At 39.6% G+C, this 27,950-nt stretch overlaps 1 protein-coding gene across 3 annotated transcripts; it reads left to right on the forward strand.

Moving 5' to 3' along the window:
• Window positions 1–409: 409 nt before the first annotated feature.
• Window positions 410–27,842, forward strand: NAE1 (NEDD8 activating enzyme E1 subunit 1). Of its 3 annotated transcripts, XM_080829227.1 has the most exons (20): window positions 410–546; window positions 3,456–3,559; window positions 3,648–3,708; window positions 5,069–5,099; window positions 5,826–5,897; window positions 6,621–6,700; window positions 7,148–7,257; window positions 12,145–12,254; window positions 13,312–13,374; window positions 13,768–13,831; window positions 14,319–14,410; window positions 16,775–16,834; window positions 16,925–17,058; window positions 19,424–19,499; window positions 19,811–19,850; window positions 20,838–20,924; window positions 21,842–21,934; window positions 25,549–25,663; window positions 25,746–25,795; window positions 27,605–27,842. In XM_080829227.1, exons 1-20 carry the CDS (start codon window positions 494–496, stop codon window positions 27,712–27,714), a joined length of 1,605 nt encoding a protein of 534 aa, XP_080685353.1. In that variant the 5' UTR covers window positions 410–493; the 3' UTR covers window positions 27,715–27,842. The 3 variants fall into 3 exon arrangements, with proteins under 3 accessions (XP_080685353.1, XP_080685354.1, XP_080685355.1); XM_080829228.1 differs by lacking the exon at window positions 21,842–21,934 and having other exon boundaries at window positions 27,605–27,841; XM_080829229.1 differs by lacking the exons at window positions 410–546; window positions 3,456–3,559; window positions 3,648–3,708 and adding an exon at window positions 3,734–3,806.
• The last annotated feature ends 108 nt before the right edge of the window (window positions 27,843–27,950 follow it).

The following is a 27,950-nucleotide window of genomic DNA, read 5'->3' on the forward strand; positions in this document are numbered from 1 at the left end:
ATGAGTTAACAATAATGACCATAATAATGAGTTATTATCCACACAGGATTTTTTGTGAACCTGGCTCTGTGTGTATTCAAAACCTCATTTAAGGCTAACAGAAGCCGGTTATGGAGACCCATTTATCCCCACTGCACAGATGAACACACAGAGGATTTAAGAGGTAAAGAGCAGATTTCATAAATAGTAAGTGGTTAAAAACCAATCTGCCCGATTCCAGAGCCCGAGTGCCCCACGATTACCGCACGGACTGGCCGACTAGCAGGGACGCAGCCCGAGAGAAAGACCCGCCTCAGTCCGGGTTCCGGCTGTGGGCTGTGGTCTTGTACTCGCGGGCGGGCTGGGGACGCGTGCGCAGTGAGGTGGTGGCGCCCCCTGCGGGCGGCGCGCGGGAGGCAGAGACGGCGAAAGGGGCGCTCAGTGCGCCTGCGTGCTCGTGGAGGTGGTGGCGGTACTCGGCAGGGGCTCGGCTGTTCGCGCTGCGGGTGCGGCCATGGCGCAACCGGGGAAGCTGCTCAAGGAGCAGAAGTACGACCGCCAGCTGAGGTGAGCCGGGGCTCACTGAGTCGGGCGGGCCGGCCGACGGGCTCCTCTGCGTCCCGGCCGGGCCTAAGCGAGCGGGCGGCGCGGTCGGGCCTCTTCCAGGCCTCCCGCTGGGCCGGGCCGGGCAGTCTTGGGCTTGGGGAGCCGGCTCTCGGGGCTCCCCGGCCTGGGGCCCTGGGGTGTCCCTTGAGGGTTGGAACTCCCCTTCTCCGGGGGGTGCGTCCGCTCGCCACGCGGTGTGCAGTTCGAGGTTCGCGGTCCCAGCGTCGGCCGGGTCACCGGGGCGGCAGCCGGCCCCGCCTCGCTGTGCGCTCACTCCTCATTTAGCAGAATCGGGGGATCGGGTGTACCCCATCCCGGCCGCCCAGAGCCGCGCCGAGTGTTAGGGATTGTCCTGAGCCAGCGCTGTCCAATAGGAATATAATGCCAGTCTTGAGTGTGAGCCGCATATGTAATTACACATTCTCTAGTAGCCACCTTAAAAAGAAAAAAAAACAGGTGAAATTAACTTTAATACGGTTTCTTTAACCCAGTATATCCAAAATATTACCATTTTAACACTTAATGTAAAAATTAAAAAAATAAAATAAAATAAATTTATAAGGGATTTTTTACCTCTTTTTTTCATACCGTCTTCGAAATCTCGCATTTTACACACTTGTAGGCACGTCCCAGTTCCCACTAGCGGGCCTCATTTTTGGAGCTCAGTAGCCAAATGTGGTTGATGGCTACCTTAGTGGACACTGCAGGTCTAAGCCGTCAGACAGGTCCTTGGCTAATTCCTCTCCCTTGCCATTTCTCCTTACACTCCCCATTTCTTATTTATTGAGCATCTACTATGTGTTAAGGCAGTGGAAATTACACAAATGCTTGGCCCCCATCCTTTTTCGAGGGCCCCCCCCCAAGCTGGGAGAAATTACAGTATGTCCCTATATGTCCCTGGAACTCCCATATACACCTACAGCCTAGTTCTGTGTTCGGGGCTTTAGGCACTTAATTTTGAGAGCAGCGTTGAAGGCAGACATTCTCTTGGCTTTTGGAGTTTCTTGGAGAAGCTTAGATAACTTGTCCAGAGTGTCCCATGTGTTTGAGCCCTGATGTAAACATAGGCCCTTGTGGCTTTTTCAGAGCCTGTTCTCAGTCACATCACTCTCCTCCCAAGCTTCTGGGAAAGGAAGCAAGGTGTCAGAGCCCTTGTAACCAACTTGTGTTCTTTTGTAAATTCCTAGCATTGCTTGTGTTTTGAATTCAGATATAACTATACAAGACATAGCTGAGAAGATATTTTAGCTTACTTAGTAACTGTGACAAAAGAGAATTTTTGCTGAGTCCCATCCAGTTAAGGACCAAATTTTACTTTTCATGGTGAGAATTGGTTATCGGTTTTGGAGTGTCATAGGGAGGCAGCTAGAAGCAAAGTGGTACAGCCAGGCAGCAGTCAGCCAGGCCGTGCTCTCCATAGTTAAGACAGCAAGGGAGCAACAAGGATTGGTTTCTTGTCTGGCCTCTTTCTTGAAACATGTAACTTAGACATGCACCAGTACTCTCTCTAGGCTCAATATCTGAGTACCCAAGCATCCATCAACCAAATTTGTCAGTGTCTTCCGTGTGCCCTACTTTCATAGAAAAAAACAGGTGTTTCCCATCTGTTTGGTTCTTCTAGGCTATTCCTCCATTCACTTGACAGCTGTTCACTGATCACTTACTCTGGACAAGGCAGTGTGCCAGGCATTTGGGGCTCCAGTGGCCCACGTAGGGAGTTATGTGGGCCCTCAATGGAGTTTAGAGTGGAATGGAGAGATGGATGTTCCTTAAATAAAAAACCAAATGAAGTAGTTACCGTTGTGAAATGCTCCGGAGGACATACTGGCTAAACAATAACAGGGCATCTGTTTTAGATTAGGTGACAGGGAAAGCACAGTAAAGCCTGTCAGTCCTCCAGATTGTGGCATTTTTCTGGTGATTTTCATACTTCCCATACTGCCAAGGAAGGATAATAGGCTTTCTGGGTGAAGGTAACCAGGCTGAGCCAGATGCCATGATACATGTGTGATCATGCGCCTTGCTCTGTTAATGATATGCCAGTGTGAATATATATAACATATACTGCTAATCTTTATTATATCTTTGTGTTTGATAATGTATACATTTATTAATCATGATATTAAAATAACATTGGGTGTTGTATTTTAAAGCACTCCTGTAGAAGTCACTATGAGGCTTTTCAGATGACAGTAATTCGGTTTTCTTGGTAAAGCTTTCTCACTCTTGGAGATGTCACAGTGATAAATTCTATGTCAAGATCTTAAATATAGTGGCTCTATGTAATTTAAGGAGAAATGAAATAGAGGAATAGGTTTTAAGTCTAACACATTTATTTATTTATTTTTAAAAAGATTTTATTTATTTATTTGACAGACAGAGATCCCAAGTAGGCAGAGAGGCAGACAGAGAGAGGGGCGGGGAAGCAGGCTCCCTGCTGAGCAGAGAGCCCGATGCTGGGCTCGATCCCAGGACCCTGGGATCATGACCCGAGCCAAAGGCAGAGGCTTTAACCCACTGAGCCACCCAGGCGCTCCAGGTCTAAAGCAGTTATTTAATGTTAATATATCTAATATATCTGTTCTGTAAGTTATCTTGAAAGAGTAATGGACAAGGAGCTGGAAGACCCAAGTTTTTAGTACTGATTTGACCCTCTTCTAATCATGCAAGGCATCATTCTGAGTCTTAGGTTACTCAGCTGTATAATCCCCATAACACTTGCTGCTCTTCCTGTCTCACATGTTTACTATGGTTATCACATCAGCCATTCTGTCCAAGAACACTTTGAAGGTCTAAGATCACCGTCCAAATAAGAAAGTTGCATTTGTGTGGAAGTTTTAGAAATGTTGAATTTGTGTCTTCTTTTGTAGGTTGTGGGGTGATCATGGGCAAGAGGCTTTAGAATCTGCGCATGTTTGCCTAATAAATGCAACAGCCACAGGAACTGAAATTCTTAAAAACTTGGTACTACCAGGTAATATAGTTTTGTGGTAGTCAATTTACTCTATACGGTTTTGAACTAGAAATTATGTGTTCTTGACTAACTCTGTTTTGTCTTCTAGGTATTGGTTCATTTACAGTTATTGATGGAAATCAGGTCAGCGGAGAAGATGCTGGAAATAAGTATGTTCTATTCTTTTCAAACACATGTGTGTTAGGAAGGGCAGTGCACTGCCACAGGAGACTAAGGCCTAAATCCCAACTTCGCTTCCTCAGTGAAGGTGACTTGACTCTCAGGTGGAAATAATCCCTGTGTTTAGGATTATGGTGAAGATGAAGTAAGTCAGTATAGGTAAAGTGCTAGCATAGTGTCCAGCAGATGGACCGTTAATAAAAGGTACCTGTCGTTACTGTCCTCATTGTTGTTATTAGTGCAAAAGAGTAGTCCTTATTCCTTGATTTGTGAAATCTGGATAATTCCTAAGTCCTTGCATTGATCCCTAGGGGTTAGTACATAATTTGAAATTATTGTGTTACTGAAAAAAAATTACATTTTTGGATTATAAGAATAAAAAATTACCTTTTATTTGTGTTTCTTCTGAGCTTAGTCCACATATATCTCTCTGTATGCTCCACTGTCTCTATAAAAATGCTATTTTAAAGATGGTCATAATATAGACTTCCAAAGCATTGCAAGATTTGGATTTCAGGCTCTATTCAGGACTTGGAGGCTGGAATCTCTCTTGTTTGTTAGTATATGACAACAGTGAGTACATACAAGAAAAGTCAGAATTAGTTCGTATTGAGCTCTGATATCTTTTCTTTGGGTGGTAGTGTTTCTACAACAGCACCCTTTTATTGGTATCTTTAAAGAAAAAGTCCTGTTATCTTTGCTTACTTGGTTGGTTAGGGCAGTGTGTGATAAGAATAAAGTTTCTTTTTCTTATGGAGCCACTGATTTTTTGCTACAAAATGGTACCCAGTCTGAGATCTGGGCCTTGAGACCTGACAAGCATATGTGTGGGAAGAAATCTGAATAAGACTGTTTTAGTTAACCTGCAAAAGCAAGTAGTTCAATATAGCACTTCCTGAGTATGGTCTGTGGAATACTGGCTCTAGGGAATGTTAATAGCTGCTAAATAGGCGAATGGGTTCCATGGTCAAATGAGTTTGGGAAATGGGGCAAATGAAGTTAAACATTTCTCTAATATAAGACCTTAATATCATGTGTTATATTTATTATTAATTTCCAAGGGGGAAATATAACATGTGGTGTTTCCCAAACTTTGTAAAGCCAGGGAACTTTTATTCTCTCAGAGCATCTTATAAAATTTATACTCTGTGGCATACACTTTGGGAATATTGATTTATTAGCCTGGTCTTTGATTACAAGTTTCATCCTGTTATCTTCCTCCAGGAAGACTGTTAAAATCTAGAATCAAAATATAGTTAGTGTCCTATTATGAATGAAATACACTTGGTGTTACAAATAACCTTCCCTTTATAGTCAAAGAAACTCTTAATTTTTCAAATTCTGTTCTAGTTTTTTCCTTCAAAGAAGCAGCATCGGCAAGGTAAACCATCTGTTTCTTATAGAATATAGTTGTGTTTGAGCATCTAATCATGCCACTATGTTTTGATTGCTTGAAAAGTTTTGACTTTGAAAGAGCTGATTATTTCTCTGAGAAAAAAGTTAAATTAGCTTTTTTTTTATCTTGCAAATCTTTATACGCTTAGTAGTTTAAGAACTTAAAAGTACTGTCTGTGTTTTTATGCTATATCCTGTATTAAAGCTATACCTTGAGATTAACATAAAGTGTAAATGTTTAGAGGATGGAATATTATGGTTTACAAGATTTCTAAGACTTAGCAGCATATCTTTTATTTTTGTACATTCCGTATTAATCTTACAAAGCCATAATAGTCAACTTAATACAATGTTCTGAACAGAAATGATTATTTCTTTGAGCTCTCTTATATAGGATTATAAATGTGGGAGGTTGTAATGAGTCTAAACTTGGTCCAGAATATCTCTACCTGCTACCCAAGGTTGTCTGGTCATTTGCGTACTCAGGAATGTTGGGTACAAATAATACAATCATTTAAGTAATATTTAAAATAATATTGTGGTTGAGCCTTAGTTTAAATTCTATAAAGAGCAGAATTGTCATATCTATGTATGAAATTTGGGTAATTTTATAATATGTTTGCTTGATCTGTAAGTTGAGGGGTTACATTTTAACCAGATTTTTTCTAATTCAAGTCAAATGCCTTTTTTTTTTTTTTTTTTTTTTTAAAAGAACCGAGCTCAAGCTGCCATGGAATTCTTACAAGAATTAAATAACGATGTCTCTGGGAGTTTTGTGGAAGAGGTATATGTCCAAAAGCTTATGAAGTCTGACTAGATGGAGGAGGGACAGAGGTGTAGTCCCCATATAGGATTATTGGATATAAATACAAATCAGGGTTTTAAAAAGTTTTTCCTTGCTTTCCCACAGAATAGTTATAAAGTCAGTTTAAGGATGTTTGATCTTTGTTTTGAGGGCAATAGAACATATGTATATGCATTATTTTTCTTTTTTTTTTTAAGATTTTATTTATTTATTTGACAGTGATCACAAGTAGGCAGAGAGGCAGGCAGAGAGAGAGGAGGAAGCAGGCTCCCCGCTGAGCAGAGAACCCGATCCCAGGACCTGAGATCATGACCTGAGCCGAAGGCAGAGGCTTTAACCCCCTGAGCCACCCAGGCACCCTTACACATTATTATTTCTGTGTGGAAATGTAATTTTTTAATAATTCAGAGCCCTAAGAATTTAGAATTTTGAGTTTATTTATTTTGGTAGTCTCTACACCCAGCATGGGGCTCAGTCTCATGACCCCGAAATCAAGAGTCTCCTGTTATACTGACTGAGCCAGCGAGGCACCCCAGTATTTAGAATTTTGAATCTTTGTATCTTCATGTTCAGTTGAGAGTTGAATTACTTTAACATTGGAGTCTAACATGTTGCCTCATTTGTTCTAAAATAGCTTAACTGTTTCTGCCATGTTTAATATGATTGTAAAATTTTTCAATTTTTTTCCTGTGTCCTATTTAGAGTCCAGAAAACCTTCTAGACAATGATCCTTCATTTTTCTGTAGGTTTACCATTGTGGTTGCAACTCAGCTTCCTGAAAGGTAAATTTTTATGTTAATTCATTTTTATTTTGGTCTCCTACTAGATTTGCATAGTTTTGTTTTCTCTGCAAAGACTGTAGTTCTTAAAATTCTTTATTTAAAAATTTTTTTAAATTAATTTATTAATTATACAGTGTGCTTGGGGGTGTAGATAAGGGTTTTATAAATACTTTCCTCTTTGTTAAAGAAGTGTCTTTCAATAATATTCTCCCTAATACAAAAGAGAAGGCTTTCATGTCCCTGTAGTCCAAAAGATAAACTTTGTGTGAGACTGCAGCCTTGTGGAATTGCTAGTTTTTCAGTGTATCCATGACTTGCTTGTGTAAATGTAACAGATATATATTTGCATTTATTACTTAGTAAGAAAGTTGCTTTATTTTAGGGTATTTTCCTGTTTGGCCTGTATCCATTTGCTTATGTTTTTATTTATTGTACTTTCCTTTACAGTACATTACTACGTTTAGCAGATGTCCTCTGGAATTCACAAATACCTCTTTTGATCTGTAGGACTTACGGACTAGTTGGTTATATGAGGATCATTATAAAAGAACATCCAGGTAATTCTGTTGCACATATGGGGCTTGTCATTGGTTGCTTTAGCTACAGTTTTAGAACCCTGTCATTTGAGAAAGTCAATTTTATTTTTTATTTTATTTTTTTAAAATTTATTTGTTCAACAGAGAGAGACAAGACAGAGAGAGAGAGAGAGAGCACAAGCAGGGGGAGCAGCAGAGGGAGAGGGAGAAGCAGGCTCTCTGCTTCTGCAATGTGGGGCTTGGTCCTAGGATCCGGGGATCATGACCTGAGCCGAAGGCAGACACTTAACTGACTGAGCCACCAGCCCCATAGGAAGTCAGTTTTAAATTACAGAGTGGGGCACCTGGGTGGCCCAAGATGGTTAAGTGTCTCCCTTTGGCTCAGGTCCTGATCCCAGGATTCTGGGATCGAGCCCCACATCGGGCTCCCTGCTCAGCAGAGAGCCTGCTTCTCCCTCTCCCTCTGCTGCTCCCCCTGCTTGTGCTCCCTCTGTTAAATAAATAAATAAAATCTTAAAAAAAATTGCAAAATAAATTTTAACAGTACAACTCTGGTTACAGGTTCAGAATCAATAGTCATTAATCTGATATTTCCTTTACTTAGCATTATAGAAGGATACAGAGCAGGAGATACAACAGGTACAGCTTCTTCATGTTATTAGGAGGTCCACCAGCAAAGCAAGTCCGTAGCTTTTTTTGCCCCCTAACCCACATAGGGCGTGTAGAGCTGCTACAGGTGGGAGTCAAGGTATGTGGGTCACAGTGACACATAGACGTCATACCACCTTTCTCTCCCAATCTTTCATTATATTCTCATAGAGGCATTAGGTACAGTTCAGGTACAGTTCTACACAATAAACAAGGCATTTACCTGACTATTGCTCCAAGTAAACAGTGTTACAGGAGACTGGAGTCATACATAGGCAGGCTTGCATTAGTTCAAGGATGATGTTAGACCTTTACTTACAAATTTTTTAAAAAAGATTTTATTTATTTACTTTACAGAGAGATAGGCAGAGGGGCATGCAGAGAGGGAGGGGGAAGCAGGCTCCCCGCTGAGCAGAGAGCCTGATGTGGGGCTTAATCCCAGGACCCTGAGATCATGATGTGAGTTGAAGGCAGAGGCTTTACCCACTGAGCCACCCAGATGCCCCATTATTTATTTATTTGAGAGAGAGAGCAGGAGCAGGAGGGCCAGAGAGAGAGAGGAGAGTGGGAGAGAGAATCTCAAGCAGACTCAGCCCTGAGTGGGAGCCTGACTGGAGGCTCAATCTCATGACCCCAAGGTCATGACCAGAGCCAAAACCAAGAACCAGATGCTTAACTTACTGTGCCACCCAGGCATGCCTCTACTTACAAGTTTTTAATCTTAAATCATCATCCACTTTTCATTCAGTATTCCTGCATGGCTCTGAGCCAGGTACTCTGCTAGTGTAGTGATAGCCCTTGGCATTGGTAGTGTCACTGGGGAGTAGTATCTGCTTGGGCAGTTAGGGGGTGGCTTGTGGGGATAAACTCTTGGCAGGTGCTAGTAGGCCTTTTAAGACGTACAAGTGAGAGAGTGACAGGGTGAAAATTTTATTTCAAATGTGTACCCTGAAGTGAGGTAGAGAATGAATGGATTTGAAGGGGCAAAGATTGGAGGAAAGGGTTGTTGTTAGGAAATTTCCAGTGGTGTAGCTAGGTGAGAGGGACACAGACCAAGGCCCTGACCTAAGGCTGATGTTACAAGGATAGGGAAGAGGGGGTAAAAAATAATGAGGGTTAATGTTGCTGGCTGTGTGCCTGCTTTAATGTAGATTATTTCATATAATCTTTACATATATATTATTCATATAATCTTTACAAAATCCTTATAATATAGGTACTATTATATCTCCTTTTTGCAGATCAGGATGCTGAGGCACAGAGAGATTAAGTTATTTGCCTAAAGTCACACAGCTCGCAAGTGACAAAACTTGGCCTAGTTCTAAACAGTCAGTGAAATTACACATTCCTGTTCTTCCCCCATATGGAGACTGTGATATTAGGACATGTGGAATGACTGATGTTGGGCCAAAGAAGAAAGAAATCAAGGATAGGGGCATCCAGCTGGCTCAGTCAGAAGAGCATGCAGCTCTTGATCTTGAGGTTATAAGTTTGAGCCCCACTTTGGGTGCAGAGATTACTTAAAAATAAAATCTTAAAAAAAAAAAGAAAGAAGGCTAGGACAACCATCAGGTTCCTAGGGAAGAGGTCTAGGTAGATGGTGATGATGTCTACTGAAGACCACAGGAGGGAAAAGGTAGTGTTGTTGTTAAGTATTATCTGAACATATATTTAATCAATTTTGATCTTTTAAAATTATAATAAGAAGAAAATTCAACTCTAAAGGAATTTTGAGTTTATTCTTTTTTTTTTTAGTTTATTCTTATTAAAACTATAGTCCACTTATGATTTGTGCATTTGGAAAAATGTGAATGTATGTGTATATATAAATTTATCTCAACAGAAAAGGGGTGCCTGGAGGGCTCAGTTGGTGGAGCATGTGACTCTTGATCTTGGGGTTGCGAGTTTGAGCCCCACATAGAGTGTGAAGCTTACTTACAAAAATTAAAAAATTAAAATCAGTTCCTTGAGTTAAAAAAAAAGGGGGGGGGGACAGAAAAAAAACCCGTAAGCCCTATGCCCATTTAGAAATTATAGATTTCTGGAGCATCTGGGTGGCTCAGTGGGTTGGGCTTCTGCCTTCGGCTCAGGTCATGGTCTCTGGGTCCTGGGATCAAGCCCCGCGTTGGGCTCTCTGCTCAGTGGGGAGCTTGCTTCCCCCCCTCTCTCTCTGCCTGCCTCTCTGCCTACTTGTGATCTCACTCTGTCAAATTAATAAATAAAATCTTTAAAAAAAAAAAGAAATTACAGATTTTTTTCATGATCTGTGATTTTAATTTTTAATTTTTTTAATTTTAATTTTTTAAAAAAAGGTTTTATTTATTTATTTGAGAGAGACTGAAAGTGAGAGAGATCACAGAGGGAAACGGAGAAGCAAACTCACCACTGAGCAGAGAGCCTGATGTGGGACTTGATCCCAGCACCCTGGAATCATGACTTGAGCTAAAGGCAGATACCTAACTGACTGAGCCACCCAGGCACCCCTTTGATTTTGTTTTTAATTATCTTAAGCCTTATCACATAATTTACAAACTTGTGCTGATGATCTATCTCCTCAATTTTAACCTTTCTGATGAGTTGGCAAAAGCACCATTACCGATCATACATATATGATAATTCCACAGTTGTGTCTTTGTTTTTTTTTTTTTTTTTTAAAGATTTATTTATTTATTTGACAGAGATCACAAGTAGGCAAAGAGACAGGCAGAGAGAGAGAGGGGAAGCAGGTTCCCTGCTGAGCAGAGATCCCGATGCGGGGCTTGATCCCAGGACCCTGAGATCATGACCTGAGCCAAAGGCAGAGGCTTAACCCATTGAGCCACCCAGGCACCCCCACAGTTGTGTCTTTGAATAGCTGTTTAGAAGACAATCCTGAATTATAACTTAGTCTGACTTAGTAAAGAATCCACAAGCCAAATCTGCTCTATACCTTGTCACACTGAATTTTAAAAGCAGCTGACCTTACAGACCATCTATAAAATCAGAGAAGTGTTAAATATTCTTTATTTAATATTATACGTAAACACACAAATGTTTTTCATTTAGTTAAAGGCAACATTTTAGATGCAGGGAATTTTATTTATTTATTTTTTAAGATTTTATTTATTTATTTGACACAGAGAGAGAGAGCACAAGTAGGCAGAGTGGCAGGCAGAAGGAGAGGGAGAAGCAGGCTCTCTGCTGAGTAGGGATCCCGATGTGGGCCTCGATCCCAGGACCCTGCGATCATGACCCGAGCTGAAGGCAGCCACTTAACCAACTGAGCCACCCAGGCACCTGATGCGGGAATTTTAATTAAATTGGCATAGTTAAGACCAAAAAGATAAAGTGGACACTGTCAGTTTTTCTTTAGCCTTGCCTTTAACAGGCTAAGGAACACAACTTGAAACACAGCTGAGTCTTGTTTTTCTGAGACAGTGAAGGGATTTCCTCAGGATTTAAATATATTAATATAACCAGTTATATAAATCTAAATAAAAAAATCTATAAGTTTAGAGATTGCATTTACCATCTCTGTGAAAAGCTGAATGTTACTAATCAATTCCTATCATATTTTTAGAAAGGGAAAATAGTGACAGCATTTGGTGAACCAGAATTACTATCAAAGTTCAAAAAGCTGATCATATTCATTTAACCGTGAGCCAATCTTATTTAAATCAGAACTGTTCAAAAGAAATATTCTGTCAGCCATTCATGATCTGAATTCTGGTATATGAGATCAATTTAAATATGGTACACATAAAAAAAGTCTTGAGACAGTTTTGTTTTGTAATAAATGAGCATGGCCAACTATTTCTCCTTAGTAGCTTTTTGAGATAAGCTATCAAGTCTGCCCTTCCTCCTGTCTTGATGTCACGGAGATCGTTTTAGTTCCATGGATGTACTTCCTGGGATTCTCCAAATACTCTTTCAGTGTCTCCTCTCCCCAGGTGATGCCTTTGTTCTTATTGGCATCCGTGTATGAAAATCCAGGGCCTGACCTGTCTTTCAACCAAATAAACCATGGAGATTTGGCCCAATCTTGTGCTTGCGTCCCTTTTCCACAGTATGGCACTGGGCACTCTTCTGAACAAAAATCGTCTTGTCCCTCTTAACATCACACAATTTTAAATCACTCTTTTGTCACGCACAAAGCTGCTTGCTTGCAAGCCGGATATTCCACTCTCTCAAAAATTATAGATTTCTTAAGCCCCTATAATGTAGTGTATTCTAGAAGTATCACTAAAGAAGTCTTTTTTGGGGGGATTATTTGTTTCACAGTAATAGAATCTCATCCAGATAATGCATTAGAGGATCTACGACTGGATAAGCCATTTCCTGAACTGAGAGAACATTTTCAGTCTTATGATTTGGATCATATGGAAAAAAAGGTATGTATGACCTTCATTTACAGATAGATTAAAAGATTTTTTTTTTAACCTCAGGTTTTTGAATTACACCACAATGAGAAAATATTATAAATATCCATATTCTTGTCATCCAGATTACATAGTAACAACATTGTACTTAATTTGTTTGAAGTAAATTTGTTTTCCAGCAAAATTTGAAAAGTTCTTTTATTTATTTTTAAGGATTTTATTTATTTATTTGACAGAGAGAGATCACAAGTAGGCAGAGAGGCAGGCAGAGAGAGAGGGAGAGGGAAGCAGGCTCCCTGCTGAGCTGAGAGCCTGATGTGGGACTCGATTCCAGGAGCCTGAGATCATGTCCTGAGTTGAAGGCAGTGGCTTAACCCACTGAGCCACCCAGGCGCCCCTGAAAAGTTCTTCTATTGAAGAGAAGTTCGTTAACTGAACACATCAGTGTAATCAACACCCAGGTCAGCGAATTGGACGTAAACGTATCCCAGCAGCCCTCTTCATGACCCCTTTGTAAACAATTAGATATACTTCTTAAAATAGTGTGAATTGGGGTTGGGTGTTTATTGAAATTAATTCCTCTTGAAACTTATTTTTAGTGTTTGAAGAGTTACCAGGCAACTCCATATTTCATTATAGAAATAATGATATTTATAATAGATTATGTAACTTAAGGAGTATGTGTTTTTTTTCCTACCGATGTATTTATTAAAATACAGGTTTTTGACCAGAAGACAGTTTTCTCAGTCTAGGATTGATACCTGAAATCAAGAAATTTGTGCTTTCTCTTTGGGTGGCAGTCTCTGAGACTCTTTTCTTGATGGTAAAATAGGGACAGTCATAGTACAAACCTGCCATATTAGGATTAAATTGGATATTACTTCTAGAAATAGTTTATAAAGCAATTTTCATTAACTCAGTTCATTTATCTCCATTCAGTATACTACATATACTGGGAGATGTCATAATTATTGTTGGATTTGTTAAAAATGAGATGATGTGATGAAGAATAAAGGTAAACAATGTTAGCTAATACTGACATTTTCTTTGATTTTTCTTTTGTTTTTAGGACCATAGCCATACTCCATGGATTGTGATCGTAGCTAAATATTTAGCACAGTGGTATAGTGAAGTACGTCCTTTTTAAAAAAACACAAATTCTATGTGTGACTGTACTTTCAGTTTAAAGGATTTCATTGGAGGAAAGTGGGAGATTAATTCTTTTCTTTATGTGGTAATAGGGGAGGTGGGTGCTTTTCTGTTTAAATCTGGCATTTCCTCTTTTGAGACTGATATTTTTATTAACAAAATGAAATACCAATAAATGTCATTCTGAAACTGGCCGTGGGGAATGAGTGTAGAGAAATGGCCCAGTTTTGTTTTCTTTCAAGTCAACCTCTGATTTCACTAAGGTATTTGCTGATGAAATCTCAGCATGAATGGGAGAGTGGGGGAATCTTTGGACTCTTGATTTCCATCTTTTGATTTTTTATAACTAGAATTTAAAAATTTCTAACCAATTTAGACAAATGGACGAATACCTAAAACGTATAAAGAAAAAGAAGACTTCAGAGATTTGATTAGACAAGGTAATATGATGGGATATAATTGAATGTTGTATAAAATTTGAAAAGCAAATTGCTTGAAGCTGTTTATTGGATTTCTGTCAGGAGCTTTATCAGACGATGCCATCATGAGCTTGTATTTTATTTTTTCTCAGGGGAGGTTTAGGAGCCACTCATCATACAGTTTTTTTTAAATGACTAATGATAGTTTCCTCATCAGTAAATGAGGAACTGGGGGCTGCTCATACCTACCTCATGGGTTGTTGTGAGGATTCATTCATACCATAAAATGTAAAATATATTTAATAGTGTCTGATACAGAGTAAAAGCTCAAAAAGATAGCTACTAATATATTAATAAAAAATGACTAATGATAAACCTGTTTCTTCCTAAGTTTCAGTATCCAGTCCTCCCTTTTAAGATCTGATGAGGTTATTTCCATAATGTTAGGAAGGGCATAGGGGTGAGAAGGAAAGGGCTATTTTTTGCTAACCAGTTTCTATTTTACTAGGGATTCTGAAGAATGAAAACGGGGCTCCAGAAGATGAAGAGAATTTTGAAGAAGCTATTAAAAATGTGAACACAGCACTAAATACAACTCAGGTATTAAAGTGTGTCTGAGGAATTCATACAAGAAAGATGTTTTTTGAAGTCCTCATGTGAAATAGTTGATTTTAGACTTTTTTCTTTCTTTCTTTTTTTTTTTAAGATGTATTTATTTACTTTATTTTTTTATTTTTTAAAGATTATTTATTTATTTATTTGACAGGGAGAAACACAGCGAGAGAGGGAACACAAGCAGTGGGATTGGGAGAGGGAGAAGCAGGCTTCCCGCCAAGCTGGGAGCCCAATGTGGGGCTCGATCCCAGGACCCCGGGACCATGACCTGAGCCGAAGGCAGACGCCTAGCGACTGAGCCACCCAGGCGCCCAAAGATGTATTTATTTACTTTAGAGGAGGGGCGCCAGAGAGAGCATATGTGCATGTGTGCGTGATTTGGCAGGGCAGAGAGAGAGGGAGAGAATCCCATGCAGACTCCCAGCTGAGTGCAGAGCCTGCTGCCAGGCTTCATCCTATGACCCTGAGGTTATGACCTAAGCTGAAATCACAAGTCAGGTGCTTAACTGACTCAGCTACCAGATGCCCTGACTTTAGATTTAAGTTAATATTTCCTAAATTGTAAAGTTGTTAGAAATTAGTGTCTATAATATGGATTGAATTGTGTTTTAGTAAGACCATATTGTCCTTGTTAAAATGGATATCAGTGCTTCAGGATATAACAGTGATATAATGATTTATATATATTATTTGAAGTACATGATTTGTGAATAGTAACAGTTTGGATGTAGGAAATATATAGTGAGGTTGATATTTTGCCAAAATAGTGTTGCCTAAAAGTTAAATCTTACTCTGCATTTGCTTTTGACAATAGTTACTTGGATATAATGGAAGACGTTCTTAATGACATTGTAAGACATTATTTGGAGGATAACTCCATTTAGATGGCCTTTGTTTTGTTGTTAAGGTCTTGCCAGTGAGGTTTTTGTGAAATTTGGAGTAACACAACTGGTAAGTTAAGAATTTTCTTATAATTTTAATATGGCAAAAAAATGCTGTCTTTCACATTAGGAAGGCACTTAAGCTGTCATTACAAGCTTTTTGGAGACAATGAGGTAGTATTGCTGAGTAATTAAAATGTGTGCTTTAGGGGCGCCTGGGTGGCTCAGTCAGTTAAGCGGCTGCCTTCGGCTCAGGTCATGATCACAGGGTCCTGGGATCAGGCCCCACATTGGGCTCCCTGCTTAGCGGGGAGCCTGCTTCTTCCTCTCCCTTTGCCTGCCATTCTGCCTACTTGTGCATCGAACTGTACATTTAAGATTCATCTCACTAAATGTAAAATTCACTAAATGTAAAATTTACCCCAATTAAAAAAAAACCCCAAGGTTCTCATAGTTAGGTTCTGTATAGTGAACTAAGCAAACAGACAAATGCACTAGGTGTTATGAACAAAATTTGAGCAGAGCAGAGGGGTAGAGCATGATGAGGGTGAGGAGTCCTAGGATCAGAAGGGGTCCATAGAAGCGTTTTGAGCAGGGAGTGGAGTGGAGTGGAGTGACCTGATTTATGTTTCTAAAAAATCATTCTGGTTCTTGTGAGGAAAATAGACTCCAGGGGACTGGGAACAGAAACAGAGAAACCAGTTAGGAGGTTACTGGTAAGAAATTTTTTTTCCACAAAGCTGTAGAATCAAAGCTTACAATTTCAATGGTTGTTACTAATGTATGATGATTTTGCCAGCATTAAAAGTACTTAGCTTAACTATGTAGTTTTTACCAGAGTTGTTGTCTCTTCCAGTAGTTACTGATTTAGGGTATAAGGGTTTCAAGTTTTTGACAAGCTGGAAACACATGAAGGACTACAAATCTGAATGTCTGACTCAGACGTTCTGAATTACAAATATCTGAAATCTTTGTTATGTCTTTAGATGTAACTATATCAAAGATTTACTTTGGCTCCTTTTGTAATCCATGTGTGATGGAAGAGAACAGGTCAGTCTTTAGTGCTGACACCAGCGGGCAGGAGGGGACTTCCTTCCGTTCTCTGTTTCCTCATCAGTTCTCTGTCTGGTGCTGATTCTCAATTCAAGTCTAAGCACAGGGTGGCTGGGTGGTTCAGTCAATAAAGCATCTACCTTCAGCTCAGGTCATGATCCCAGAGTCCTGGGAGTGAGCTCCAAGTGGGGGCTCCCTGCTCAGCAGGCAGTCTGCTTCTCCCTCTCCTTCTGCCTCTCCCCACCACTTATGTGCGTGCATTCTCTCTCTAATAAATAAAATCCTTACAAAATTGTCTAAGCCCATCAGAAGTTTGTATTACAATGTAGGAATTCAGAGAACTTGTTTGGGAAATAGTGGAAATACAGATGGCCACATTCTTAGTATAAGTAAATCTCTTGTGTTCCTTTGTTAGATCCCAAGCAGTATTGAAGATATATTTAATGATGATCACTGCATAAATATCACCAAACAGGTAACAACCAAAAGTAAATAGTGCCATCTTAATCTTTGGGTCAATTTCAGATGCCATTTAATACTAATTTTTTTTTTCTCATTCTTTTAGACTCCATCATTTTGGATTTTAGCTCGTGCCTTAAAAGAATTTGTGGCCAAAGAGGGTCAGGGAAATTTACCTGTTCGAGGCACAATTCCTGATATGATTGCAGATTCAAGCAAATATATAAAGCTGCAAAATGTGTAAGTCACTGTTTTCAGACTATGTTCAAACACTGTTTCAAACTATGTTTCTGAAAAATTAACCTGTTTATAGTACAGATAAACATATTTTATCACTCTATCAGAAATCAAATGCAACGGGCGCCTGGGTAGCTCAGTCGTTAAGCGTCTGCCTTCAGCTCAGGTCATGATCCCAGGGTGCTGGGATCGAGCCCCACATAGGGCTCCCTGCTCAGCGGGGAGCCTGTTTCTCCCTCTCCCGCTCCCCCTGCTTATGTTTCCTCTTTTGCTGTGTCTCTCTCTGTCATATAAATAAATAAAATCTCTTAAAAAAAAATCAAATGCAAACCTGTAATAGTTTCTTTAAAAATAAGCTAAAAAATAGTTTTAGGTATTTTTATAGTAAAATTGAGCAGAAAGTACAGAGAATTCCCATCTAATGAGTAGAGGGCAGATTTTTTTCTTTCATATTTCATGATAAAAACCTGATATTTGGGGTGCCTGGGTGACTCAGTGGGTTAAGCCTCTGCCGTCAGCTCCGGTCATGATCTCAGGGTCCTGGGATCGAGCCCCACATCGGGCTCTCTGCTCAGCAGGGAGCCTGCTTCTCCCTCTCTCTCTGCCTGTGTCTCTGCCTACTTGTGATCTCTCTCTCCGTGTCAAATAAATAAATAAGTAAAATCTTAAAAAAAACAAAACAAAATCTGATATTTGAGCATTTAACTCTGCTATGAACTGCTCTGTATATCAACTAATTTAATGTTTACAACAGCCCCAGACAGAGATACTATTATTGTCCCAGTTTTATAGATGAGGAAACTGAAACATAGAAAATGTAATTTATTCAGAGTCAGATAGCTGGGAAATGGCAGAACCAGGATTTGGATCCATGAAACCCAGCTCTATACTCTTTTTTTTTTTTAAGATTATTATTTTTAGGGGGGCACCTGGGTGGCTCAATGGGTTAAAGCCTCTGCCTTCGGCTCAGGTCATGATCTCAGGGTCCTGAGATCGAGTCCTGAGTTGGGCTCTCTGCTCAGCAGGGAGCCTGCTTCCCTTCCTCTCTCTCTGCCTGCCTCTCTGCCTACTTATGATCTCTGTCTGTCAAATGAATAAATAAAATATTTTTTAAAAAAAGAAGATGATTATTTTTAGGGAGAGAGAGTGATGAGGAGGGTAGGGGCAGAGGGTGAGGGAGAAAGAGAACCTGGAACATACTCCCCACTTAGTGCAGAGGCCGAGGTAGGGCTCAATGCAGGGCTCAATCCCATGACCCTGAGCTCATGACCTGAGCTGAAACTAAGAGTCAGATGCTGCCCAGCTCTACACTCTTAACTGTGGCCCTATAGGAACTTTTATCTGTAACTTAAAACTTGCAGTCTTAGTTTGATGAATTTTTTATCATAATGTTTCATAATTTAAAGAGTTTGTTACTGTAGATGAACACCAGCTCTCTGGGTGTCACTAGTTTGAACCCAGATAGACTGTCCTAAGTATAGGTCTCAGTGGATATTACCCTTATGTAGTTTAGGCATGTTGCTGATGAATTCAGGGCCACTGGCTTGACTTCCCCAAGGACCAAAGGATGTCACACAGAAGATCTCTGTTCTCTAGATATTGCACTTTTCACCTCAGCCACTGTCTAACACATCTTTGTTTGCCTAGCCTAAGATTTCAACTATTTAAAACTTGGGGAAAGTCAGTTGAGGATAGACGGAAGTATGACCTCACATTGAAGGTAGTCAGCTTAACACGGATCATCTTTAGAGAATGAAAGTATAAATAGACTTAAAGGTTTTACATGAATTTGTAAATAGTTTTTTTCTTTTTAAAGATTTTATTTATTTATTTGACAGAGCACAACCGGGAGCAGTAGGCAGAGAGAGAGGGAGAAGCAGGTTCCCCACTGAGCAGGGAGCCCAACGTGGGGCTTGATCCCGAGACCCTGGGATCACGACCCGAGCTGCAGGCAGAGGCTTAACCGACTGAGCCACCCAGGAGCCCCTGTAGATAAGACAGTTTTGAAGTATTTAACTTTCCTTGGATTTAACTTCAAGGAGATGCATGATGTTCTTCAGTAACATATGTAGTCAGGTCCTCCCAGAAACATGGATCATAGATCCTTCTAGGAGGGTAGTTTTTAAGTTGCTGTTACTGTAGAGGGAGCTCAGGCATTAGCAGATTCCAGAAGTCCATCACCAACACTGGGGAGATTCCCAGCCACTAACAACTGCTGCTGGTAGCATTTCCATGGCATTTTCACATTTTGTATCTTACCAAACCAGTATTTTTTTCATGAAAAGGGAAGAAATTTGCTTCATGGTGATATTTAAATTTTGCTTACTTTAAAAATTATTAAAACAGCTGTTTGTTGTTTTTTTTCCAGTTATCGTGAAAAAGCAAAGAAAGATGCTGCTGCTGTGGGTAATCATGTTGCCAAACTTTTGCAGTCTATCGGCCAGGTAAGCTGCTGAGCTGAGTGCATTGTACCTTTTGTGGACGGTACAGCTCCATTTGGCCTGATTGCATAACTCTGGGAGCCAAAAAATCTTTAGACATAGAGGGTGTGGCACTGGTTCTAGGACTCTTTAGAGGGATCGCTCACTTACCTGCCTAATGAGAAAGGCCTTCACTAAGGAAACAAGATGTTTTTACAGAACTCTTGCAGCACTTGGGGAAAGCCTTTCCGTCTCCCAGTGATTGGCTTTGTGCTGCGGTCTGTGTTCATCTCCTTTTTTATACTGGAGCAAAACCTGCATTTCTCTCTTTACAGGCACCAGAGTCCATTTCAGAGAAAGAATTAAAGTTACTCTGTAAGTCCCCTTGAATTAATTTCCTTATTTTGCTTGATCAGAATGTTTTCAGGAATTTTAAATGGCTGAAATTAAAAATTTTCTATGGTCTCAGTGGTACAGATAAGAATTACTAAGAGTTGGTGTTTTTTGCCTCATAATATAATAAGAGGTGAGGGTGTTTTAAGAGTGGGTCACAGAGCACATCTGTCTATGGCAGTGCTGAAAAGATATGAAGGTCAATTGAAAATTGTCATTAATATGGAATTATTTTCAGCTTATTACTTTTAAATAAATTGGGAAAGTTTTATCTGAAGACTTTGGACGTTAAGTCTTGAGTCACATGTGCCTTGACAGTATTATTTCAAATACTTTGATTTGGGGCGCCTGGGTGGCTCAGCGGGTTAAGCCTCTGCCTTCGGCTCAGGTCATCATCTCGGGGTCCTGGCATTGAGCCCCACATTGGGCTCTCTGCTCAGCAGGGAGCCTGCTTTCCCCTCTCTGCCTGTTTCTCTGCCTACTTGTGATATCTCTCTCTCTGTCAAATAAATAAAATTTTAAAAAAAATAAAGTTTTACATATTTAAGTGCACAATATGTATAATGCTCTCCATTAGGACTGCTTATCCTTAATAATGATGAAAACAACTATTCACTGAGTCTTACCAGGCATTGTGCTAGGTATGCACTTGCTACACTTGCACATTTGATCCACAGAACAGCTTTCAAAGGTAATATCCCCATTTTACAACTGAAAGCAAGCTCAGAGAGTTGCCATCACCTACTTACTCAGTGCTGAGCTGGTTGTACTGTTAGGGATATGAATTTCAGTTGATTTGTGCTCTAGCGCCTTCTGTGCTAACCATTCAAGCCAAAGAGATTTGGCTTGAATTTCCATGTCTGTAAAGAGTATACACAGAATTCCCTGTTCATAGAGTGACTTGTGATTTGGAATATTCACATGTCTTAACTGTTTACTTCCATAATGTCTTGTCTTTTTTGTTTTCAGGCACCAATTCTGCATTTCTTCGAGTGGTAAGATGTCGATCCTTAGCTGAAGAATATGGCTTGGATACAATTAACAAAGAGGAAATAAGTGAGTATAATAACCTTTTGATGCTAGGTTATTAATTTTAATTAAATTTAGAGATATAAATAAATATTTTGTATTTAATAGTAGTGAGTATATGATAATTAGTATATACACAAAATATTTATTTATTTATTTTAAAGATTTTATTTATTATTTATTTGACAGACAGCGATCACAAGTAGGCAGAGAGGCAGGCAGAGAGAGAGGGGGAAGCAGGCTCCCTGCTGAGCAGAGAGCCTGATGCGGGGCTCGATCCCAGGACCCTGGGATCATGACCTGACCTGAAGGCAGAGGATTTAACCCACTGAGCCACCCAGGCGCCCCTACATGAAATCATATTTAGACTACCGAGTAAGTTGTGTGATATGAAGAAGAGCTAAAGTCAGAACATTATTACATTAATAGGGATTGTGTGAGTAGCTGATAGTCCTTAAGAACATAGGGTTTCGGGGCGCCTGGGTGGCTCAGTGGGTTAAGCCTCTGCCTTCCACTCAGGTCGTGGTCTCAGTGTCCTGGGATCGAGCCCCGCATCAGGCTCTCTGCTCAGCAGGGAGCCTGCTTCCCCCTCTCTCTCTGCCTGCCTCTCTGCCTACTTGTGATCTCTCTCTCTCTGTCAAATAAATAAATAAAATCTTAAAAAAAAAAAAAAAGAACATAGGGTTTCATCTTAAAATATCTCCCTCTCCCTTTATTTTACTATTATTTATCATTTTCTATTTTATTGTCACAAAATATTTAAATTTTGTGATAGAATTGCTTTGTATCCTGAAACTTGAGTATATAGTAAATTCAGTTCTACATTGTTTTTATGTAATGAGTTACCAAGTTGTATGAATTGGTTTTTTTTATAATTTTTAAAAATTTTTTATAAACATATAATGTATTATTAGCCCCAGGGGTGAATTGTTTTTCCCTTTCAGTTTCCAGCATGGACAATCCAGATAATGAGATAGTATTATATTTAATGTTACGGGCTGTTGATAGATTTCATAAACAACATGGTCGATATCCAGGTAAGAATAGCAATTTCATTATCATATACAATAAAGTCTTGAATAAATAATTAAATTGAATTAAATCTTAAAGTTTCTTGGGTGTTCTTGGGGTGTTTATAGTAGTGGTGCTTGAATTTTATTTTATTTTATTTTTTTTTTTTTTTTAAGATTTTATTTATTTATTTGTCAGAGAGAGAGAGTACACACAAGCAGGCAGAGAGGCAGGCAGAGGCAGCGAGAGAAGCAGGTTCCCTGCTGAGCAAGGAGCCCGATGTGGGACTCGATCCCAGGACCCTGGGATCATGACCTGAGCTGAAGGCAGCGGCTTAACCAACTGAGCCACCCAGGCGTCCCTGGTGCTTGAATTTTAGACTGTAAGCACTTTACACCTTCTTTAGGTCAGTGAGAAAATACCATTTATTTTTTAAGTGTTAGTATTTGCAAATAATTTTTTTTTCAAGATTTTAAAAATTTATTTGACAGAGAGAAACATAGCAAGAGAGGGAACACGAACAGGGGGAGTGGAAGGGGGAAAAGCAGGCTTCTCACCAAGCAGGGAGCCCAATGCGGGGCTCAGTCCCAGGATGCTGGGATCATGCCCTGAGCTGAAGGCAGACGCCTAATGACTGAGCCACCTAGGTGCCCCGTGAATAATGTTCGATTCTTAACTATTACAGGGAAATGTTGGTTGAATGCATATAGAATAAAACTTTTTTTTTTTTTTTTTGGCAGAGTTGGTGGGAAGGAGCAGAGGGAAGGGAGAGAGAGAATCTTAAGCAGGCTCCACGCCCATCACAGAACCCTATTCGGGGCTCTGTCTCACAACCCCGAGCTGAAATCAAGAGTCAGACACTTAACCGACTGAGCTACCCAGGTGCCCCTAGAATAAAACTTGTTTTTCTGTCAGTTTCCATAGTTTACTTCCATAGTTTACTTCTAAATTAAACTGAGTTTAATTTAGTGGAATGGGAAAGCTGTAAGAAGTATGCCAGTGACTTGAATTCAGAACTCTGAAGATGTACGGATTTCTTTGCTCAGAGTCTATTTTTTTGGTCTGTAAATGTAGTTAATTGGAAAATTGGTATAATCTCAAAGATCTTCAGTTGCCTGGAATATTTTTATTAAGATAATAATTTTTTTTTTTTTAAAGATTTTTTTTTAATTCATTTATTTGACAGACAGATCACAAGTAGGCAGAGAGGCAGGCAGAGAGAGAGAGAGAGGAAGCAGGCTCCCCGCCGAGCAGAGAGCCTGCGTCTGGCTCTCTGGGATCAAGGACCCTGAGATCACGACCTGAGCTGAAGACAGAGGCTTAACCCACTGAACCACCCAGGCTCCCTAAGATAATAATTTTAATTGTGCCATATTATTGCATAGCAGCACATTCTAAGAGTATCATAAAACCTGCTGCCCCAACTGATGAAGTATGCCCACTGAGTTGCAGTCTTTTTTTTTTAAAGATTTTATTTATTTATTTGACAGAGAGAGAGAGATCACAAGTAGGCAGAAAGGCAGGCAGAGAGAGGGAGGGAAGCAGGCTCCCCGCTGAGCAGAGAGCCTGATACGGGGCTCAATCCCAGGACCCTGAGAACATGACCTGAGCTGAAGGCAGAGGCTTAACCTACTGAGCCACCCAGGTGCCCCCTGAGTTACGGTCTTAATGAGCAAGTGTACCAGAAGAAAGCAAAGGAATAAACACCAAATACATGTTACTTTATGTGTATTGTTTGATAGCTTGTATTTTTGGTTTACTGCATAACAAACCATCCCAAAACTTAGTAGTTTAAAACAATAAATTATTATCTTGTAATTTGTGGATTGACTGGGCTCAGGCAGTTCTCACTGGACAGAGGGGGCACTCTTGTTGCGTGACACCTGGCGCTGGGGTCATTCTGAAGGCTTGACTGAGCTAGACATCCAAGAAGTCATTTTCACGGTGACTAGCATGTTAGTTTGAACAGCTGGAACTGCTTGGCGGTTGGTCAGACATCTCTTCCCATGGCTAACTGGGGCTTCCTTTTAGTGTTGTATTCCTAGGGCAGACTTCTTACATGATGGCTGGCTTTCCCAAAGTTAACATTCCAAAAGACCTAGGTGGAACATACAAGACTTTTTATGAGTTAGCCTTAGAAGTTATACAGCATCACTTACGTCATGTTCTATTGGCTTCACAGGGCCAGTTTAGATTAAGACTGGGAGGGGACTATGTGAGGGTACAAAGGAATGTTCATTGGGGAGCCATCTTGGGAGACTAGCTACCACATAGAGCACAGGCTTTAGAGTTGAACCTAGGTTCAGATCTAAGTTCTGTCACTTACTATCTCTTGATCATGGATGAGTCACTATTTCCAAGTCTGTTTTCTCATTTATGGAATGGCGATAATAGTGTCTACCTACTCTTGGATTTAAGGATTATGCAGGTGATGTATGAAAATCACTTAGCACACTACATGGCACCTTGTAAGTATTCAATAAAGGCTTGGTAGTATTATTATTAGGAAGAGTAGTGATGGTTTTTAAACCAGAAGGGCTAAAAAATATGATTTGTTTTAGTAACTTTTGAATATTACAGCAATTGTGTTCTTCCTTCCAGTAGTAATAATAGCTTGCCTTTGGAGACAGACTATAATCATAAGCATAAGAACTGCCCAGGCCCATATCCCAGTTTTGCCTACTTAGGAGCTAAGTAATTCAGCCAAATAACTTCATCTGTCTGTGCCTCAGTTTTCTCACCTATAAATGGAGATAGTAATAGTACCTACTTCATAGAGTTGTTATGAGGATTAACTCAATTTATATGGTACTTAGAACACTGTCCAGCATTTACTAATGCTCAATAAATGTCACCTATTATAGCTTTATGGCTTCTGTGTCATTTAATCTTCTGGAAATGAATAATAAACACCATACTTTTTATAAGCACCATAATTTTTTAGTAGGGTGAGAGGGGCAGAGGGATAGGGAAAGAGAATCTTCTTTTTTTTTTTTTTAAAGATTTTATTTATTTGACAGAGAAATCAGAGCTAGGCAGACAGAGAGAAGGGGAAGCAGGCTCCCGCTGAGCAGAGAGCCCGATGCGGGGCTCGATCCCAGGACCCTGAGATCATGACCCGAGCTGAAGGCAGAGGCTCAAACCCCTGAGCCACCCAGGCGCCCCAGGGAAAGAGAATCTTAAGCAGGCACCGTGCCCATTGCAGAGCCTGATGTGGAGTTTGATCTCAAGATCCTGAGATCATGACCTGAGCCAAAATCAAGAGTTGGATGCTTAGTGACTGAGCCACCAAGGCATCCCAAGCACCATAATTTTTATACAGAGTATAAATGGGACATCACTTTCTTATTCATTCAGTTCTCTGTCAAATAATTATTGAGCACCAAGGATGTGTCAGATAGTTTTCTAGATACTGGGTATAGAACAGTAAACAAAGCAGACTTATCAAACTTTTAATTTTTAATAGGTTTGAATTTTTAATAGGTTTCAGATGGTTTCTTTTATTATTACAGCTTTGTGATAGTTGTAAATATCATACCTTACTATTTTGACTAGGACACCTAAAACTGGATTTAGAAAAGTAGGTGCCATTGGTTTTTAAATTTTATTAATGAAAATTAATTCATATATTTATTTTTAGGGGTATCTAACTACCAAGTTGAAGAAGATATAGGAAAGCTGAAGTCTTGTCTCACTGGCTTCCTTCAGGAATATGGATTATCTGTAATGGTGAAAGATGACTATGTCCATGAATTGTGAGTATTTTTTAGGGCATAGGAGAAATAATACCTGTCTTGTAAGGTTAATCTAAGTTCATGTCTCCATCTTCTTCTGTAGTTGCCGATACGGAGCTGCTGAGCCACACACCATTGCTGCATTCTTAGGGGGTGAGTTCCATAGATGCCATAGATGAGAAGACTGGCATCTCTGGTAACGCAGTACAGTTAGGAAGTTTTGTTTTCTGAGCAGTTTTAACTAGGGAAGTCACTGACGCAGGATGTCATTTTGTTGTTTAGGTTATTTTACTTGTCTCTCTGCTTTCCATCTCCCACTGCTGTCCATCTTAAAGTGAAGAGTCATTGATCTTTCTAAAGCACAGCTCTGATCATGTCTCTTACTTAACTGACCCTATGTGCTGGCAATATACACAAGCATACTACAGTAATCTTCAGAAAACAAGTGCAGAGTCCTTGATATGACATTAAAAACACACCATGTTCTGGTTCCATTCAGCCTTTCTGGCCTTGTTTTTTTTGAGTTATTTCCTTTTCCTGGAGACATGCCCTTTTATTTCCTGCTCCTTCAATCCTTAACCCTCAGGGTCCATTTGCCTTAAATCTCCCTATTTCTTGCATGTCTAAAATCTACCTGTTCTTCAAGGCCATATGAAAATTAGCATCTCTCATAAAAATGCCCTGGAGGCCTGAACTCCAAGGTAAGGGCCAGGGCACCTGGTTTCTGGTGAGGCCTGTCTGTGGCTTATAGGTGGCTACCCTCTTGCTGTGTGCCATTATATAACGTTGTCTTTGTTCAGGGAGGGGAGGACAGATGGGACACTTACCTGGGCACTAAACCCATCATGAGAGCCCTATCCCATGACTCTGTTTACCTCCCAAAGACTCCCATACCATCTTCATCTCCAAATACTATCACATTAGATATTAAGGATTTAACATGAATTTTTAGGACATTCAGTTCAGTCCATAATGTGTTCTGTATTCTATGGGACATTGTTATATTCCATTTCTTTCAGGTCTTTGTTTAAGTGTTAATCTTCCCTGTGTGAGGCCATTCCTGACTCCCCAGTTTAAAACTGAGTCACTCCTCTTGCACTCATATATATCCCCCTTTCTTGCTTTTTCTCCTTAGCACTTAGAGTCATTTGACTTACTATATACATTTTACTTATTTGTAAATTACCTCTCTGTTATTACTAAAAAGTAAGATCCATGAAGTCAAGGATGTGTATCTTTCGTTCTTTATCCCTAGTGCCTAGAAGAGTGTTTGGTACATAATATAATAATAATATAATATAATAGTCTCATATTTTATTGAATCAATGAATGTTTGAATGAATGAATGAATTGAATTGAATGAATGAAAGATGAAGCTTCATATTATAATAGGTGAAGAATTTTTTTCTCTGTTTTTTTTTGCTTTTTCTACTGTTTGCTTTGATTACTCAAAACTTGTTACTGTATAAGATTGTTACTGAGTATAGCAGCCTGGTGGTGTTTAGTATAGGTTGTTTCCAAATTACAGGAGTATTTAGAACAAATATACCATTATCCCCATCTTATTAAAGTAAAGTAGGCACAGGGGTGGTCTTTGAGAATCTTTTCTGTCTGTATATATTTTTTTTAAAAAGCACTACTATCAACCATACTGCTCTTTTGACTTTATTTAAAATATCATCAACCATTCAAAACCACCATAATACTTCATTCTTTTAAATTGTGGTGTAATATACCAAAGTGTGAATGTATAGGACAACATTTTAAGTTCCTGTGATAATAGCTATAAAAAAATTGCAGTCCTTGATTTTGATGTGATTCAGTAAGCTCTGCCTGTTTTGGCTTATTTTTAAACACTTCTGCCTTTGGAAAGGAAAGATTTCCTTTACAGAATTGGATATTTTTTATATAACTTGAAATTTACCTTTTTCAAAGCTTTGCTTTTCTCCTTTTTCCTTGCAGGAGCTGCTGCTCAGGAGGTTATCAAAATAATCACTAAACAATTTGTAATTTTTAATAATACTTACATTTATAGTGGCATGTCACAGACTTCAGCAACTTTCCAGTTGTAGAATAAGCACCGTTATGTAGTGTTAATGATTTGAACTGTAATTGCCTTCAAGTTGTGTTCTAGTCTGTAAAATTCTGTTAAGGGAGGATTGTTAAATTGTTTCCTTAATAAACATTTTTCTCATTTGTAATAATGTAGTCTTTTCCTTTGTGGGCAAGGGGGAAAGGAAGCAGTCGTTTTCTCAGAGAATTAAAGCTATCCACTTTTAATTGAGTTCATTATTTCTGGCTTGCTAAT

The sequence above is a fragment of the Martes martes genome, assembly GCF_963455335.1.
Source record: "Martes martes genome assembly, chromosome: 17".
Lineage (NCBI taxonomy): Eukaryota > Metazoa > Chordata > Mammalia > Carnivora > Mustelidae > Martes > Martes martes.

What these genes read in the sequence shown, in the direction of transcription:
- NAE1 (XM_080829227.1), top strand. Translation starts at nt 494, where the DNA reads ATGGCGCAACCGGGGAAGCTGCTCAAGGAGCAGAAGTACGACCGCCAG. An exon ending in TATATAAAGCTGCAAAATGT is followed by an intron (nt 17,059 to 19,423) that starts GTAAGTCACTGT and finishes TTTTTTTTCCAG; the next exon opens with TTATCGTGAAAAAGCAAAGA. An exon ending in TTTTGCAGTCTATCGGCCAG is followed by an intron (nt 19,500 to 19,810) that starts GTAAGCTGCTGA and finishes CTCTCTTTACAG; the next exon opens with GCACCAGAGTCCATTTCAGA.